The sequence below is a fragment of the Mus musculus genome, chromosome 4 (genome assembly GCF_000001635.26).
Source record: "Mus musculus strain C57BL/6J chromosome 4, GRCm38.p6 C57BL/6J".
NCBI classification, from domain to species: Eukaryota; Metazoa; Chordata; class Mammalia; order Rodentia; family Muridae; genus Mus; species Mus musculus.
In genome coordinates, this window is record NC_000070.6 from 108,515,303 (window position 1) to 108,534,106 (window position 18,804).

Genomic DNA, 18,804 nt, shown 5'->3' on the forward strand with positions numbered 1-18,804 from the left:
TGAATCCAGGACACTCTGCGACAGCAGCTAGTGCTCTGAACTGCTGAACTATTATTCTAGCCCAGATTGATATTTTAAAAGGCTATATATACAACACACACACACACACACACACACACACACACACACACCCCTACTTTGATGTGTTGGAGATAAGTCAACACCTATGAAATCATGACCACTGATAATGTTGTAAATGTATCTATCATCTCAAAAAGTATTTTTTCCCTTTTGTGGTAAATATAATCTTCTAACAAAAATTTAAGACTATAATACAGTATTAATTGTAGACCTAGACAACAGTGGATTTCCGGAACTTGTTTATTTTACATAAAGGAAATTTCATATCTTTTGCCTCATACCTCCTCCTTTTTTCTCCTCCATCCAAGCAATATTTCTTTATTCTGTGTACATATACATGTATTTTGCATATTATTCAAGCCACAGTATTTAGTTATATAGACTGTTGGAAATAAAATGGCAGATTTTTAGAAGAACATTTTAGAGAATTACAGTTTACATTTCTTATAATTTATCCCCCCTTCCCTAAATTTATGCCAAGGTATGTCCTATATCTTCTAATTGTGCTTTACTAATATAACTTAAGTCTATTGTGGCTAGGTGTGCCAGCACTTGGAAAGGTGAAATGGGGGAGATTTTACGTTTGAGATCCGCTTGGACCATATAACTAATTTTGAATCCAGCCTGTCCTACAAAATAATACTGTTTTTCAATAGGAAAGAATTTCTTTTTAAAAACAACAGAATGCTTTGAAATATTGATAGCTGCACATAGTTGTGCATGCCTTTAATCCCATTACTTGGGAGCCAGCTCCAGGTGGATCTCTGTGAGTTGGAGTTCATCTCCATAGTGAGTCCTATATAGTGGGGCTTTGTCTCAAAAAACAGAAAAGAAAAGCTAAGAGAAATTTCTGTGCTACTCTTAGTTACATATCCACATAATTTTAATTGTTTATGGTGCTGTGGTTTCTCTAGAAGTTTCTGTTGTTTAGGTTTTTTGTTTTGTTTTGTTTTTCGAGACAGGGTTTCTCTGTGTAGCCCTAACTGTCCTGGAACTCACTTTGTAGACCAGGCTGCCTCGAACTCAGAAATCCGCCTGCCTCTGCCTCCCGAGTGCTGGGATTAAAGGCTTGTGCCACCACACCCGGCTTGTTTAGTCTTTTAAAATTTTATGTGTATGAGTATTTGCCTGAATGTTTGTATATGCACTACATGTGTGCTTGGTGCCTAAGAGGCCAGTAGACGTTTGTCTGTTCCCCTGGGGCTGGAGTTACAAATAGTTTTGAGCTGTTTTGTGGGTTTTCCTAGAGGAATCAAGTCCAGGTTCTCTGCAAGACCACCACTCTTTAATCCTGAGCCACCTCTCCAGTCCCCTTTGTATAATTTGAGTCAGAGTTTATGGCTATGTAAATGTCTAAGCTAATATTTGAGGGAAACTTTTTAGGTATACGCAGTAACAATGAGGGTACAGGTATCATCCTTAAACATGTGTACTTTTTGTAACTTGTTGGCTTAAGTGTTTACTATTTAACTCATCTGTCTGGTGTTCTGCTTTTTCATTTCAAAGGCCTTGGGTTCTATTCCCAGCGCCTATACAGTACTTCACAGTCATTTCTACCTCTGATTTCTGTGGATACAATTCCTTCTAACCTCAGGGAACCAGCGTGCAAATGGTGCCTACCTACACCTGTAGGCCAAACACTCATACACATAAAATAAAGATAATGATTGTGTTGGGGGAAAAACCCAGACAAATAAATAAATATATTAAATATGCTTTCTTTTGGGAGTTGATCAAGTTGTTTGAATAATACAAACCTTTTGTATTGCCTACTAATTTCTGAGTAAACTGTTTATTATGTAATTTTAGTGGGAGAGGAAAGCAGTTAAACAAATTTTTATATTAATTGCGTTTCATAACTTTCTACAAAAATCTGAATTGAGTAGGTTATGTGAATTGAGTTAACTACATAGTGTTTATTGCTGCTACATTTTTGGATCTGCTTTCTATGTGATGAAATAACTTAGAAGTTCATTAATTTTTTTTAACCATTATTTAGCCGCCAACAATAGTATGCAGCATCTGCAAAAAGGATGGCCATTCAAAAAATGATTGTCCAGAGGATTTCAGGAAAATTGATCTAAAACCTCTACCACCAATGACAAACCGATTTCGAGAAATACTTGATTTAGTATGTAAAAGATGTTTTGGTAAGTGTTTGGTATTATAACTACTTGAAGTAATTATTAGATATTGAATATTTATTTTTTCATTTAAAACAATTTTTCAGTTTTGTTTGGTCAGTGATAGGATTAAAATCATATGCCTCCACACCCAGTTGATAACACATGTTCTTAAATCGGCTTTATTAAGGTATAGGGTACTGCCTCTGTAATTAGTCATTTCTTTATTTTATTATTTACTCATGTAAACCTTATACTTGTGAATGTAACCCAATGTAACTTGTTGGAGCTTGTGTCTCTGACATAAGCTCATCAGTGTGTGGGGTTTATTTGTTTTTTAGGTTTCTTTCTTTGGGGACTACAAGATACTCTAAGCTTATTGTGTATATTTTCTGACTTAGTATAAGAGTTGCACTTTTCTCCAAGGTATCCTAATTTCTTTCATTGGAGAATAGTATTAGAATTCAAGATGTGAATACAAGGTGGGTTTTTTTTTTTTGGTTGTTGTTGTTTTGTTTTTGAGACAGAGTCTCCCTATGTAGTCTCTGCCTCCTGAGTGGGATTAGTGGTTTGTGCTACCACATCCATCATGTTTTCTGATTACTGGAAAGTTGTTGATTGTAAGCGCTCTCAGAGCAAGAAAATCAATGTGTTAGAATTTTACCTACAAATTTTTCTGTATGCAGTCATTTTATTTATGTTAGCCTAAACATGATTTCACAGAATCTCCTATTCTGAACCATTACATTTAAAATTTTTTTTCTCTTCTCCAATAAGGGGAATCCCACTTCTCACAATCTGCTACTAAAAATTACTTGTTTCATTTTAATACCATCTGTATTATCAGTCTGAGAACTGTGAAACTAAACTCTTTAGAAGTAGCATCATCAGAATTGTGTGCCTGCATATAGTTTCTTTTGGCTTTAAACTTACAGATTGTACTCATTGTCCTTTTTTTCTTAGACTGCTGTTGGTATTTTTGTCTGTTTACCCCTTGGTGTCCTGGAACTCACTATGTAGACTTCCCTTTCGTTCATTTTCATGAGCGAAGGCTTTTCATACATTTATAAAATAGATTCTTTCATCACAATCTGCATTCCATCCTGAGATCCTGTGATCTCATACTATTTTGTAAAATTTGTAGACCTTAAAACAGTTATATTTTTATTGTTTTTTTTTTCTTTTTTTTCTTTTTTTTTAGCTTGCTATGGGTTTCCATGGAATCATTACAAATATAGTTTGTTCTTATTCACTTCTGTTCATGCTTGGTGCTGCAGTGCTCTGTGATTTTTGTGTTAGCACTTAATCATGTTAAGGCAAACCTCAGAGGAATCAACTTAAAAGAAAAATAGGTTTATTTTGGTTTAGAGTTTAAGGGATTTAGTCTAGAACCTATTTGGTTTTGTCAACTTTGTGCCTATGATGAAGCAGTAACAAAAATGTATGGTGTAGCAAAACCATTTCTCTTTGCTGTGCAGACGAGAAGAGGAAGTGGATAGGATTCCAGTATTTCCCCTCTTCAAGGCATGTCTCCTATGACTGCAGACTTCCTACTATTATTGTACCTCTTAAAGACTCCATCTCAGTAGCATGCTGCTCTAGGACAAAGCCTCTTTTTAACACAAGTAGTTAACTAAATCATAACATATATATCTGTTATATAGAATACTTTCACAGCCCCAAACCAACAAAACAAAACCCTGAAACTTTATTTTTCATTTTTCCTCTCTCTATAAATACTCATGTATTTACTTTTTATTATTATTTCTATTTTTATTTTAAAAATTATTTTATGCATATGGGTATTTTGCCTTCAAGTATATCTATATTCCAATTTGTGCAGAAACCTCAGAGGCTAGAGTAGGGAGGGTTTTATGTGCTGTGATGTTCCCATTTCTTTCATATAACTAAGTAAACAAACATTACACCAACAAAAGAAAGAAAAGATACCCTGGAACTGGAGTTACAAATAGTTGTGAGCCACTATCGGAGTCCAGGGGATTGAACCTGGGTCCGCTGGAATAGTAGCTAATGCTCTTAACTTCAGGGCCATCACTCCAGCCTGATACATTTCCATTCATAAAAGTAAATGCTGATTTAATGAATTATAACAGACATTACATTATTTTCATTGCTATGTAGAGATCTGAGGATGTGTCTTTGGAGAAGGAGTGAGGCACACATATTCTTAAGACATTTGTATGATCCCCTTGGGAAGGAAAAAGTAATATAAATGAAGACTGGAACACTGCAAGAACATTAGAAAATCATTTGCTAGTGTCAGGCAATTTGAAATAGTAGAGAAAGTCAGTCAAGATGAAGTGTCAAGGTTGCAGGGAGGTAGATTGATTTGTAGGGAACTTGGAAATCTGGACAAGATTTAAGTGGGTGCGTTGGTAACTGAACCTGTTGAGATGGAGGAAAATAAGGGAAAGAGCTAAATATCTAAAGAAAGCAGTATTAATTAGTTTTCAAAAGGTAAATGCATGTGTAGAATATAGGGGAGATTATCAGGTAAAATATACATATGTGCTTTAAGGTTTTCTTCTTTGTCTCTTTGCCCGTTCTCTAGTTTCATTTATGGGTTTAAAGTCATAAAAGTAAATAAGCAGTAAAAATATTGAGAGTCAAAATTTTTAAGTTAAAAATCTGAAAATTTTTTATATTTTGTTTTCATGTTTCTTTTTCTCTTTAATATAGATGAATTATCACCACCTTGCTCTGAACAACACAACAGGGAACAAATTTTAATTGGCTTGGAAAAGTTTATTCAAAAAGAATATGATGGTATGTCATAGGCTAAAAGTTGGTTGTTATTGCTACTATAATCACATAGTTTTGAGTTTGATTGACTTAATGTTTAACTGTTATATGTTATATACTATTTTAGTCTCTGTGGCTGTGTTACTAATAACAGAGATAAGAACTGCTTGCATGAGGAGTATATTTAAGACAGGATAGTAGTCAACTTGAGAGATAAATATAAATATTTCAGTAAATATTAAATGATATTAAAAGTATTGTGATAAAAGAAGTGATAGGTTGGGTAGTAAATCCCTTTTGAGGTAGCATTTGAGTTGAGTCTGAATAATATGAAGGAACAAATTATATGAAATCCTGGAGAGTACATTATGTAAAGGAAGGGTAGATTCCAAGACTTAGATTCTATCTGATGTGTTTAGAGACCAACTGGGAGGTCCAGTATGTTTGGAGTGGAATATGCAAGATAGGTTGTAAATAGAAAGACAAGGTCATAGAGATATTTTAAGGACTAGATCATTAGAACCTTTTGGACATTGATAGAAGGACTTTTCATTTAGTGAAAGCCATGTAGAATTTGTAGCATTAAATGATACGATCTCAGTGAACAGATTGTAGCACTATGAGAGTACAAGCAAGAACATTGAGAGAACTGCGACATGAGTACAGATGAAGCACAGCAGTTCTGGAGGTCAGTGGTCAGAAACGGGTTATGTTTGAAGATAGAACTAACAGGAATTGCCGAAGCATGTCTAATGTAAAAGAAAGAAAGAAACCATGCATGATATGAAATGAAGGCTTTTGCTCCAAAATACCAGAATAGACAAGTTTTGTGTGTTTTGTTTTTGTTTTTTAGCACAAGAATGAAGAATCAGGAATTTTGTGATTAAATATTTTCAAAAAGGATATTTATAGTAATTTATATAAGGCTGGAGAGATGCCTTACTAGGTAGTGTTTGTAAGCATGAGGACCTGAATTTTATTCCCAGAATCAATATAAAAACACAGGGTGTAGGGTATGCAGAGATGGCTCAGCAGTTGAGAACACTTCTTCCAGAGAACTGGAGTTTGATTCTTAGTACTAGTATTCAGTAGACTATCTGTAACTCTAGCTCTAGGAGATTCAACACTCTCTTTTGGTCTCTACAGGGACTTGCATGCGTGTGTCCATACATGTACTCATGTGTACACATTTGTAACTGGAGTACTGGAGAGGCAATGAGAGGTCCTGTTCCTAGTGCTCACTAATCAGCTATCCTAGCCTAGTTGATGAGGGGCAGGCTAATCTTAAGTCTGTCTACTCCCTTTTAAATAAAACTCAACATTCAATTTTATTTGATCATCATAGCTCCTTTTTTATGAATATATTATATATTTGAAAATTAAGGTCTCATACTTTGCAGTATTTTATATTGCAAATACTTTTAAAAATATTTTGTTTTAGTAGATTTCAAATGAAAACTCCTAAAAGTCTGGACCTCTTAGGCTGGTGAGATGACTCATTGGGTAAAAGTGCTCAGCCTACTGACCAGAATTTGATCCCTTAGACCCAGGAGGCAGATGGAGACAACCAACTTCTGTGAATTGTTTTCTGCCTTCCAAACATAAGTGTTGTGGCACACACATGCACATGTACAAATAAAGTTTTAAAAATTAAAAATACATGGACTATATCACAAATTTATATGCCATCTTTGCATAGAGGCCTTGCTAATCTCTATATTGTTTTAGTGTTGTTATATGTGCTGCTGAACTGCTGAGCCCTTTAGTTTCTTTTATCTTTCTTCATTATCATTGAAATTTAATCAGTATTACATGGAATGATTTTTTTTCAGAGCATGAAATTTATTGTCTAACTATATAATTAAAGGCCAGTGAGATGGCTTAGCAGGTGAAGGCACTTGCCACCAAGTATGACAATCTGAGTTCAGTCTCTGGGACCTACATAGTAAACAAAGACATCCAACCCAGACAAGTTGTCTTCTATCTAGATGTGCATATTGCATGCCTCCACTAATAAATACATAAATTTAAATGTGTACTTAAACTTGTAAATTATTTGTTTGAGAGAGTGTTATTGGAGAATGAGAAGGAACAATTGTAACAGGGTTTATATCTAGTGAATTGAGCTGAATATGGGAGGAAAATTCCCTATATATTGAGGTGAGAATTTAAAAGTACTTGAATTCTACACTGAAAGCACAGGTTTAAAGAGATGAGCTATTAAATATTGAGCTTAACCTTTGGTACTCCTGTTGAAGAACAACATTAGATGGTTGAGCTGGAAGAAGCTGAAGGTCTTATGATTGACTTGTGCAGGTCGAGCAAGGTATTAAATGATGTCATACCTTCCTGGTGAGTGTCTGAATAGTAATGCTCTTTGCTGAGAGTTGGTGTATTAATTACTTGTCTCCTTGCTTTGACAAAACACCTGAAAAGAGCACTTTTAAGGAAGGATGGGGGGATTTATTTTGGCTTACAGTTTCAGAGATTAGAGTCTTTCATGGCAGCAGGAGCAGGGCACAGTGTGTCCAGGTAGGAAGCAGGAAATGGTGAAGATTTGTGTTCAGCACAATTTCTCCTTTTTAGTCAGTCCATGTAATCATACCAACCACATTAAGGATAGGTACTCTACCTCAGATATCATAATCTAGATAATTTCTCATAAACGTGTTTAGTGATTCCCCCATAGAACTATTACATCAACTTTATCCATCACAGTTGGAATTATAGGAATAATAGTCGGTCTGAATGACATAGATACTTTATACCTATACAATTTATGATACGTGGAAAAGAAAGAACAGCTGCTTGGGCGTAAGGCCCTAAGGAAAAGATCCTAGCTAGGGCTGGATGTTTTGGAATTGCTCAGTATTTCATTTATGTTAAGCCATTAGTAGATGTTAGATGACTCATTGACTTATTTTCCTGAGCTAGAAAAAGCAAGATTGTGCTTATTTGGTTCTTCTAAGAATGGATTTGGATTCCGAGATAGTGATCTGGATATTTGTATGACTCTGGAAGGCCATGAAAATGCAGAGGTAAGTAGTATTTGGAAAGGATTTAAAAGTTTGTTTTGTCTTATAGTAAATTTGTCTTAGTTCCATGTGTGATATTTATTTTACACAGTATGGTTCTTTTTATCAGTGTGTAAGTAGTAGTGCTTGATGCAGAAGCATTAGCATTATCAGTTTAGAAAATACTCAAACTCAGCTCCTATGGAAATCTATTTTTTAAAAAATGTTCAGAATTAAAATAAATAAATTTAATGTTATGTTTTAATGTAACAGGTTTTTGAGATTTACAAGTGTCTAGAAATGAATTCAGTGAATAAGTTAGTTTACCATTTAATTTGGAATTTTAAAAATTAAAACCAGTGAGAAACTGGTAGTAAACTGGTTTGGTAGTAAGCAAATAATAGTCGTTCCTCACCCCACCCCACTCCCGTGTTATATACTCTGTTTTTCTCTCTCTGTGTTATGTACTTTGTAAGTAGAAAATACAGGTAGTCATCTAATTTATAAATGGGTTATACTGTCCCCCTTCGCTGTTATGTATGCTGTAAGTAGAACATATAGCTAATCATCAAACATAAATAGATTCTATCCTGAAAATTAATTATAATTTTGAAGCACTGATATCTTTTCCATAGATGAAATATTCTAATGATTGAGGGTTAGAAACTTTATTGTGGGTGAGATGGGAAAGTAACATCTATTGAGTTGCTGTATACACTTATACATGCTTTATCTTTTTTCATTTTTCATCCACTTTGAGGTAGATATAATTATCCCATTTTCTCAGTGTATCACTTTGTGTTAAGGAGACTGAAGCTTTGAAAGACAAACTGGGGGCTCTAGAGATGGTACAACAGGTAAAGATGCTTGTTTCTAAGCCTGACAATATATATTTGATCCGGAGATCCACGTGTTTGAAGAAGGGAAGTAGCTTTAGTATGTTGTTCTCTGACTTCCATATGTGCTGTGATGTTCCCACTTCTTCCACACAAGTAAATAAATAAACATTAATAACAACAAAAGGAAGAAACGAAGGAAAGAAGGAAGGAAGAAAGAAAGAGAGAGAGAGAAAGAAAAAGAAAAAAGACAAACTAGTTTATTTAACTTCACGTCACTCACCTCTAACTGTTGGGCCAGCATTTGTATCTAGGGCTGTGTAGTCATGGATTTACACTCTTTCATTATATCTCACTGCCTCTTTGTAATTTTTTTTAACCCATAATATAACTGAATATAGTATTAATAGTGGTATAGAACCTACCCACTACTTTCCAATGTTGAAAGCTTTCATATATACATGATTAAAAAAATAAATCTTAAAGCAAAGAGTCCAGTAGAATAGTGCAGCTGTGTGTTCCTGAGGCAGATCTTCCAGAAAATGATTTTAAAATTAGTAAATTAGTAGGCCTAAAGATAGCAGTGATGTCTTATATATCTTTTTTTCTGACTCTAATCTTTGATAGTCATTTAAAAAAATAATATGTACACGTGCCTGAGAACAAAAACTTTTGGAATAGGAAAGAGAGATTTAGATATCTTTGTTAATTTTAATGTTTAGACTTTAACTGTAATATGTATTGGGAAGTTGAAAACAATCATAAAGAATAAAATATTTTGCCAGGCGTGCCTTTAATCCCAGCACTCTGGAGACAGAGGCAGGCGGATATCTGAGTTCGAGGCCAGCCTGGTCTACAAAGTGAGTTCCAGGACAGCCAGAGCTACATAGAGAAACCCTGTCTCGAAAAACCAAAAAAAAAAAAAAAATTCCGTATAAGCTATTATTAAATCTTTAGAACTTTATTAGAATTGTTTATTTTACACAGTAAAGAGCAGTTACCTCTCATTTTCGTGTATGTGAGTTAGTAACTAATGACTCCTTTGAAACCCCCAGATTTAGCTGCATATACTCTCTTGTAATGAAGGGATATATGTATATTGAATATCTACAAAAGTGGTTTGATAATGATTTATTTATTTTAATAGTCTTTAGCTTAATACAGCTAATTTATAAAGGCATTATTTTCTATGTCCTATTTTGTCTTTTATTGCCAAATCAATTTTGCTGTTTCTGCTTTAAAAAAAAACAAAAACAAAAACACCACATTTAAATTTGCATAGGGATGAATCTCCTAGAGTAAGTTGGTGCTGTGGTAGCAGGATCATGTTTCTATTATTCATCAACAAAATAATACTAGGAACTAGAGGCAGGGTACATGCAGCACTTGCAGGGATGGGGAAGGCCGAGACCAGCCTGGTTTACAAGAGTTTTCCAGGATAGCCAGGCTACATACATAGACACTGTCTCAAAACACAAAATTTAACAAAACTCACAGAGGATATAATGATGATAAAGACGACAATGATGATGATGATGATAAGACAGCTAAAGAAAACTTGAAGTGCTTATCTAACATCAAACTTGTTGTTGAGTGCTGTTTTGTTTGTTTGTTTTTCAAGACAGGGTTTCTCAGTATCCCTGTCTGTTTTGGAGCTATGTAGACCAGTCTCACGTCAGACTCTGAGATCTGTCTGCCTCTGCTTCTCTGGGATTAAAGTTTAAAGGGTGCGATGTGCCACCACCACCTGCACTAGTGAATGCTTTATAATAGGTTTTAGGTACTTGTCCAGCAACTCTGCAGAGCAGAGCCTTACTATGGAGTAGCAGTGTGATGCTGGGGTTTGCTGAGGATTAGTCATGCAGACAGTTAATAGGTCTGTCTAAATGCAGTGCCTGTGTTCTTTGTCATTACAGTTTTTTGTCCTCACTAAACCTATCTTTAATTTTGTTCTGTAACTTTCAGCAGAATAGCATCTTATAACTCTCACAACTATACCAATTATGTTTTCTATAGAGAGTAACCTACAACAGCTGACCTTTTTGTTGTTTTGTTTTGTTTTGAATGAGAGAGTTTATTAAGTATATAGGACCAGAACTAAAGCAGTAAAACAGTAAGTAAACTGACTAAATGTTCTGCCTGAGGTTCTCTTTCAAAAGGTCCTGCTGTTTCGTTTACCCTAGCTTCTCTGGTAGTTTCTGTTGGATTATATGTCTGATACAACACTCTTCCTATTATTAATATTATTTATTTATTTATTTATTTTATTCTCTATTCCCACTTACTATATTCGTAATAAATCCACTCATTTAAAACCAAAAGAATGGATATCAGATAACTTTAAGTAAAAACATATTCACATATTGAGAATCATATTATTTTCATGCTCTTTAGACGTCAGTCTCTGTGAATAGCCTTGGATCGTTCTAGAATAGTCATAATTCCTTACAGTGGGACACGGCTTGAGCTTCTGTATTTCTAGCAGGCTCCAAGTCTATGCTAATGATGTGGGTCTTTGAAATCGTACTTAGTTCACAAGTATATAGCTCATTATGATTAGAAAGTTTAAGTGCTAGTATTAAATGCTTTGGTTAAAGTAGAATTTACAATAGGATAAATTGAATTCTACCTTATTTATTTATTTACAGAAATTAAACTGTAAAGAAATAATTGAAAATTTGGCGAAAATTCTTAAGAGGCATCCAGGTAAAATTTCATATCTTTATTTCAAAAAAAGACTTTCTGGCATTATAAAAATTATTTAGCTTTCTTAAGTTTTTGTTCCCCAACCCTCAGGTTTAAGAAACATTCTGCCTATAACTACTGCCAAAGTGCCTATTGTAAAATTTGAACACAGGAGAAGTGGACTAGAAGGTGATATCAGTTTATATAACACATTGGTAAGTTTTTCTTTTAGGCCCAGCCATCTATAATTATACTTTAAAATTTTTACTTGAAAATTATTTTTATATTTTAAGTATATAGTTATATTAAAATATAACTACATCCTTTTCCTTGTGTTTTTTTGCTTTGTTTTGTTTTGTTTTTTCTTTTCTTGAGCCTGACGGTGGTGGTGCACACCTGCAGACCTAACAGTTGGTAACAGTTGGGAGGTAGAGGCAGGTTGGATCTCTTGAGTTTGAGGCCAGCCATGACTACACAGAGAAACCCTGTCTTGAGAAACAAAACAAAACAAAACAAAAAATTTCAGATCCCATGCCCATTTCTGAATGGATTGGTTTTTGCTTTGTTCTTACTGTATTTTGAATTCTTTATATATTCTGAATATTAATCCTTTGTAATCTTTACAGATGACAAATGTCCCCTGTTCTGTGGAATCTCTCCTCAGTTGGTTGTTTCTTAGTTGCTTAGAAGCTTTTTAGTTTCATGAGGTCCTCAATTGTTGGATTAACTCCTGGGCAAGTGGGGTCCTAATTAAGAAAGTCTTCTCCTGGAGCTAGTGAGATGGCTCAGTGGTTAAGAACACTGAGTGCTCTTCCAAAGGTCCTCCATTCAATTCCCAGCAACCACATGGTGGCTCACAACCATCTGCAATGGGATCTGATGCCCTCTTCTGGTGTGTCTGAAGACAGCTACAGTGTACTCATATACATAAAATAAATATATAAATCTTTAAAAAAGAAAGAAAGTCCTCTCCTACCCCTGCATCATGTAAGGTACTGCTTACGCTTTCTTGTTGTAGTTGCAGTCCACAGCTAGGCCTGTGATCCATGTGGAGTTTTTGTGAAAAGTGCTAGGTACTGGTGTAATTCATTCTTCTGCATGTGGACATCCAGATCTCCCGGCCCCATGTGCTGAAGATGCTGTCTTTTCTCCAGTTTATATCTTTGGCATTTTTGTCAACTATTAGATAACTCTATTTAAGAATACTTATGTTTGGATCTCCAGTTTTTGTTCCATGGTCTATGTGTCTTTTTTCATTTCAGTACCATAGTGTTTTTATTATGACTCTGTAATGTATCTAAGATCTGGAATTGTAATCCCTCCAGTATCACTCTTTTTCTTGAGGGTTTTTTTTTTGGCTGTCTGTGCTCTTTTTTGTTTCTATATGCTGCATTTTAGGATGGTTTATTTTTATAAAGAATGTTTTTTTGGGTTTCATTGAATCTGTAAATGATTTTTTGGTAGAAAATCAATTCCACAATATTGATTCTACCAAGCTGTGACCATAGTATCTCTAGTGTATTATCTTGCTCTTCAGAAATCTAAAGTTTACAATTTAGAAATTAAAAAAAAAAAAAAAAAAAGGAAAACGAATCTTTCACCTCCTTGGTTTATTCCTAGATAATTTATTTTTTTGATGCTATTGTAAATGGGAGAATGTCTGTTATTTCTTTCTCAGTGTTTGTTGTTGGTTTATATTTTTCATTTTAAAAGTTGACAGATACACTCCCCTAGTAGGGAAGATACCATGATCATGTAGGTGGCTTGCACTGAATATGCTGACTGTACCCTTGCAATTTCCACAAAGGTGGGAAACTTCACAGTATAATTAACTTGTGATAGTGGGGGCACTACATTCCAGTTCTTCCTTGTTAACTAAAAAAAAAGTTGGCAGATTATTGATGTGTTTAAATTTTTCTACTGTGAGCAATGTAAGGAAAAGTTTTTTATTTAAAGATTTATTTACACACACACTGTAGCTGTAGATGGTTATGAGCCATCATGTGATTGCTGGGAATTGAATTCAGGCTCCACTTGCTCTGGTTGGCCCTGCTCTCTCCTCCCAAAGATTTTATTTTATTATTATATCTAAATACACTGTATCTGTCTTCAGATCAAACCAGAAGAGGGCATCAGATCTCACTATGGATGGTTGTGAGCCACCATGTGGTTGCTGAGATTTGAACTCAGGACCTTCGGAAGAGCAGATAGTGCTCTTAACTGCTGAGCCATCTTTCCAGCCCCAGGAAAAGTGTTTTGATACTGATTTCAGAGTGAAGTTGGTTTGTTTGACTAATTGCTAGGAATTTTGAAATCTCGATATACTATTTAAAGTATACTGTATCTTTTTATCTGATTTGTAAAGTTAATTAATGCATATTAAGTGATTTCAAATATGTAATTATTTTTCAGGCTCAACACAACACAAGAATGCTAGCTACTTATGCAGCTATTGATCCTAGAGTACAGTACTTGGGATATACTATGAAAGTGTTTGCAAAGGTACTGATGAAGACGTTAAATTATTTGTCTTGTTATAATACTTGTGATAGGTAAAGTGAAACTTACTGTTATCAGACTTGTGAAAAATATTGTTTTAGTTTTATTATTTAATTTTTTTCTTTTTTTTCCTTTTTTTTTTTTTGTCTCTCTTCTCTTCTAAAATAGGATCTTTCTGTGTTTTTTTGATTTTGGTGATTTCCTGTTTTAATCAAACTCAAGTGTTTCTTGAGTTGTACCTGAGCTTTTACTGTGTAATCATTTAATTTTAATTTATTTATTTGTGTTTTAAAATTTATTTTTGTTATAGGGTCTTAACTATGTAGCTCCAGCTGTCCTGGAACTTGCTGTGTAGTCTACTCAGAGAGATCCTTCTGCCTCTGCCTCTCAAGTGCTAGGATTAAAGGAATATACTACCAAGTCTGACTGCTATCTGTGCTATCCACAGACTCCTAGGATCTTCTTGTCTCTGCTCCTCACTGCTGGTTTACAGGCACATGCAGGCCTTTTGAGTTTTTATGTGGAAGTTGGAGGGGTTGACCTTGGGTCCTCTTGCTTTTTCACAGCAATTGCTCTAATCCATGGATCCATTTCCCAGTCTTTTTTTTAAGTTTTAGTGGATATGTATCACTTTGTTTGCATAGCTCTAGTACTTTTTTCCTAAACTTTACTAATGATCTTATCTTTTCTTGATGTCTTATTATTGTAATTATTCCAATTTTAAAATCCAATTTCCTAGATATTTTACACATTCTTAAAGATAACTTTTGAAATGGAAATATTAGGGCATTTGTTTTGCTTTTGTTATTTTGATACTGCATTACTATTCTTCATATTTTGAATAGTTCATAGTTTGTATTAAACTTAATTTTAAAGAGTTGCTAGGCATGGTAATGTGCCTTTAATCTCAGGGAAGCAGAGGCAGGTGAATCTCTGTTAAGAGATCAGTGTGGTCTAGTGAGTTCCAGATCAGCCATGGCTCTTAGAGAAAGAGTCCTTGTCTTTAAAAAATATTTTAAATAAATTAATATTTATGAATATTTTGCTTGCATGTATGTATGTGCAGCATTTGTCTGCTTGGTATCTTTAGAGGTTAGAAGACAAGTTGTGAGTTTATTGCAACTAGAATTAAGGATGATTGTGAGCCATCAGGTGGGTAGTAGGAATTGAACCTGCAGCCTTCTGAAAGAGCAATCGTTGCTTTTTTTTAAAAAGAATTATTCATTTTATTGTATATGAGTACACTGTACAGATGGTTGTGAACCACCACATGATTGGTGGGAACTGAACTCAGGACCTCTGGAAGAGCAGTCAGTGCTCTTAACCCCTGAGCCATCTCTCCATCTCCTTGTTACACTGATTTCTACATTTAGTTGTAATATATAAAAATGCCTGTTTTCTCACAATTTTGTAATTTGTTACAAAATTTCTGGGTATCTTTCAGTTCAGTGAGTTTTAAAAATAAAGTAACAGAGTAGTCAGTGGTTTGTGGAATGAGTTTAATTTTTATTTGTAATCATTGTATTTTTTAGCGCTGTGACATTGGAGATGCATCTCGGGGAAGTTTATCTTCATATGCTTACATCCTTATGGTGCTGTACTTTCTGCAGCAAAGAAAGCCACCAGTTATCCCAGTTCTACAAGAGGTGAGTGTTTAAGAATATTATAAGCCCAAAGCATAGTGGCTGATGCCTGTAGTCCCAACACTCGGGACTACAAAGAAAGAAGTGTAATCATTAGGCGTTTAATGCCAGCCTGTGTTATGTAGTGTGTTTCAGAACACACTAGGCAACTGAGCAAGAACTTGTCTCACAAAGAACTGTTACAGGTGCTTTTAAATAAATCATGGATTTAAACAGGAGATCTTGCTGAGGTCATGATGGATTTTCTGTCATCGATGTTTTTTTGTTAAAATTAATGCTATAATTAAAATAGTGAACCTTTTGGGAAATTTTACTATTGGAGTGTATTGACTACCATAGTAATTGTTGAGTATCTTCGGTAATATTTTAAAATTTTGAAGTCTTAGAATACTGAAGATAAGCTGGGCAGTGGTGGCACATGACTTTAATCTTACCACCCATGAGGCAGAGGCACGCAGATTTGAGTTTGAAGTCAACCTGGTTTACAGAGTGAGTCTAGGACAACCAGGGCTATACAGAGAGAACCTGTCTCCAAAAACCAAAATAGTGCAGATATGTATAATCAAATTCCTGTAGCTTAGCACAAACTCATACATATAATAATAGGCTCTCACGTGGAAGCATATATGTTTCTTCTCTCTAGAATATATTTCCTCCTCCTGCTTGATAATGACGTTTTATATATTCCTACATATCCTTGACAGTCTTGAAAAGTCTGGTCAAGAATATGCAGGAAGATTTTTCTTATTTTTTCTATAGTCATATTAATTAAACATATACATTGAAAGGAGATTATTATGGTCATAAATTAGTGACTCAGAGTCAGTTTTAGTAGACAGTTCATGCCCTCTTCTCTGAAAGAGGTATAAAACTATTCTTATTCTAATATTTGCTTCTCCCATTTCTGGGAGAGTGGATTTGTTGGCGTTAGAGAAGATCCAGTTCTGTATTTTTAGAAACTTAAGTGTTTAAAGATGGGAGAGATACATCTGGAAAACTACATATTCTTTTTTATTTTTTATTTTATTTTATTTATTTTTTTAAGCAGGGTTTGTTTTCATAGTCCTAGTTGTCCTCAAACTCACAGAGATCTGCCTGCCACCCTCTGCCTCCCTTAGGATTAAAATTGTGTGCTTCTATGCCTGGTTCGAAAACCACATGTTCTGTTCTCAACTAAACTATAATATGGTAACAAAAATACTAAGCCATGTGGTATAAGTACCTGATAGCCATCTTAAATTTTCAAATAGTCTCATGATTGACATGGTTTTAGCAATACCTTTTTCCCATTTTAAACAATCAGTAGTAGGAAAATAAAAATTAAATATTTTTCCTAGGCAAAAATTCTTAACTAAATACTATGTTCGTGCTATTATATATTTATATTTAAAGTCTTTGTGGTACTGTGAATCAAATGTAGTTCCTCATATATACCTAGTAGATGAGCATTATATGGCTGAGACATAGTCCTGAAAAAATTCTTTAGTCTGAATAATTTAAGATCACTGCAAAATTGAGGAATAGGTAGAGATTTTTCATATTTATATCCCTCATCTTGGCAGGCACATAGTCATAGTCCTCCCCCCTTATCAGCTTCACTTGAGTAATACATTTTTCTTAAAGATTTATTTAATTATTTTATGTATATGAGTACACACACTATCACTATCTTTAGACACACCAAAAGAGGGCATAAGATCCCATTACAGATGGTTGTGAGCCACCATGTGGTTGTTGGAAATTGAACTCAGGACCTCTGGAAGAGCAGTCAGTGCCATCTCTCCAGCCTGAGTAATACATTGTTAAAATTGGTTAATTTACAGTGTTATATCGTAGTCATATCAAATCCATAATTTATATTGGGGTTGTATATCATGTAGATTTGAGTAATACATAATTGTATGCTCATCATTATTACACAATACAGTTTTCTTCTGAACTTGTAAGTTTTTGGTTTGTCTTGAGCATCCTTCCTGCCAATTCTTGGTAATCAATGATCTTTTTTATTTTTAGTCTTTTTAGTCCATAATTTTGTCTTTGTGTAGAGTATCAAGTAGTTGAAATCAGTCATAACCACTATCTTTTTTTGTTTGGCTTCTTTCTTTTTCCTCATTGTATGATTTAGCTTCATATTAATGCAGTGAACTAAAACAGCCTATAATAAATGCTATATTTAAGCTTATGATTCTAGGGAGCATATTTTAAGGTCATTTGGCCCTCTTCTTTGTAAGCATATCATGTTTCGTATATGTGGTGGAGGAGGCTACTTGTACTATGAACCAGGAAACAGAAACACTGGGAAACTGAGGTACCTTAGTCCACGTGTAGGACCTGTCCTCAAAAACCTAATAATTTCCCATCATCTTGATGATCAAGTCTTTAACAGATTGTTCCAGTTTCATTTCTGTACTATGATAAAATGTTCTAACCAAAAAGTAGCTTTGGGAGGAAAGGGTTTAGTTCAGTTTTAGCTTCGGTCCATAGTTTCAGGGAAGTCACAGCATCAGGGTGGTCATGCCATATCCACAACATCAGAGGAGCGGGGAGAAATGAATACTTTGATGCTTTCTGGTAACTGTCTGCTAATATAAATTATCTCTACCCTTCCATCATCTAGGGAACAGACTGTCCATAATGGGGTAGGTACTTCTGCGTCAATTACCTATTAAGACAGTCCTCCACAGAAATGTGTACTGGCCAATCCTTGATTTAGGCAATCCTTTATTCATGTTCTCTTTAAGAGATGATTCTATGTTCTGACAGATTGACAGTTAATTATTGAAGGGTTCGAGAGATGGCTCAGCAGTTAAGAGCACAAGCTGTCTTTGTTGAGCACTCAGATTCATTTCCCAGATTCATATGGCAGCTCACAATTGTTTCAATTCCTGTCTGTGGCTGGGCATCTTATAGCCTCTTCTGGCCTTCCTGGACACCAGGCACACAAATGGGACACAGACATTTGCGCAGGCAGTACACCCATACACATAAAATAAATGTTTAAAGTTACTCTCACACACATGCACTTTGAGGGGAGAGCAGACTTAAACATATTCAAATTAAGTAATATGTATTTACATTTTCTTCATGTTTTTTCATTGGTTTATTTCTTTATCTTATGTCAGTTTCTTTATCCAGTTTTGCACTGAAGGACATCTTAATT

General features: G+C 34.7%; 1 protein-coding gene and 1 non-coding gene across 10 annotated transcripts in view; one reads left to right on the forward strand and one right to left on the reverse strand.

The window, feature by feature from the left end:
• Tut4 (terminal uridylyl transferase 4) overlaps positions 1-18,804 on the forward strand; it is a 100,006-nt gene that overhangs the window by 55,893 nt on the left and 25,309 nt on the right. For 8 of the 9 annotated variants that reach the window (NM_175472.4, XM_017320139.2, XM_017320141.2 and 5 more), the window contains 7 exons: positions 2,081-2,231; positions 4,905-4,991; positions 7,902-8,005; positions 11,466-11,523; positions 11,614-11,717; positions 13,915-14,004; positions 15,534-15,647. In NM_175472.4, the coding sequence (NP_780681.2) occupies positions 2,081-2,231; positions 4,905-4,991; positions 7,902-8,005; positions 11,466-11,523; positions 11,614-11,717; positions 13,915-14,004; positions 15,534-15,647 (708 nt within the window). Of the gene's footprint in view, positions 1-2,080; positions 2,232-4,904; positions 4,992-7,901; positions 8,006-8,745; positions 9,458-11,465; positions 11,524-11,613; positions 11,718-13,914; positions 14,005-15,533; positions 15,648-18,804 lie in introns of those variants that run through there. The other variant, XM_006502983.4, reaches the window with a different exon arrangement.
• Gm25827 lies at positions 6,622-6,728 on the reverse strand. The gene has a single exon (XR_003955457.1). It is a non-coding gene; the product is annotated as a U6 spliceosomal RNA (small nuclear RNA).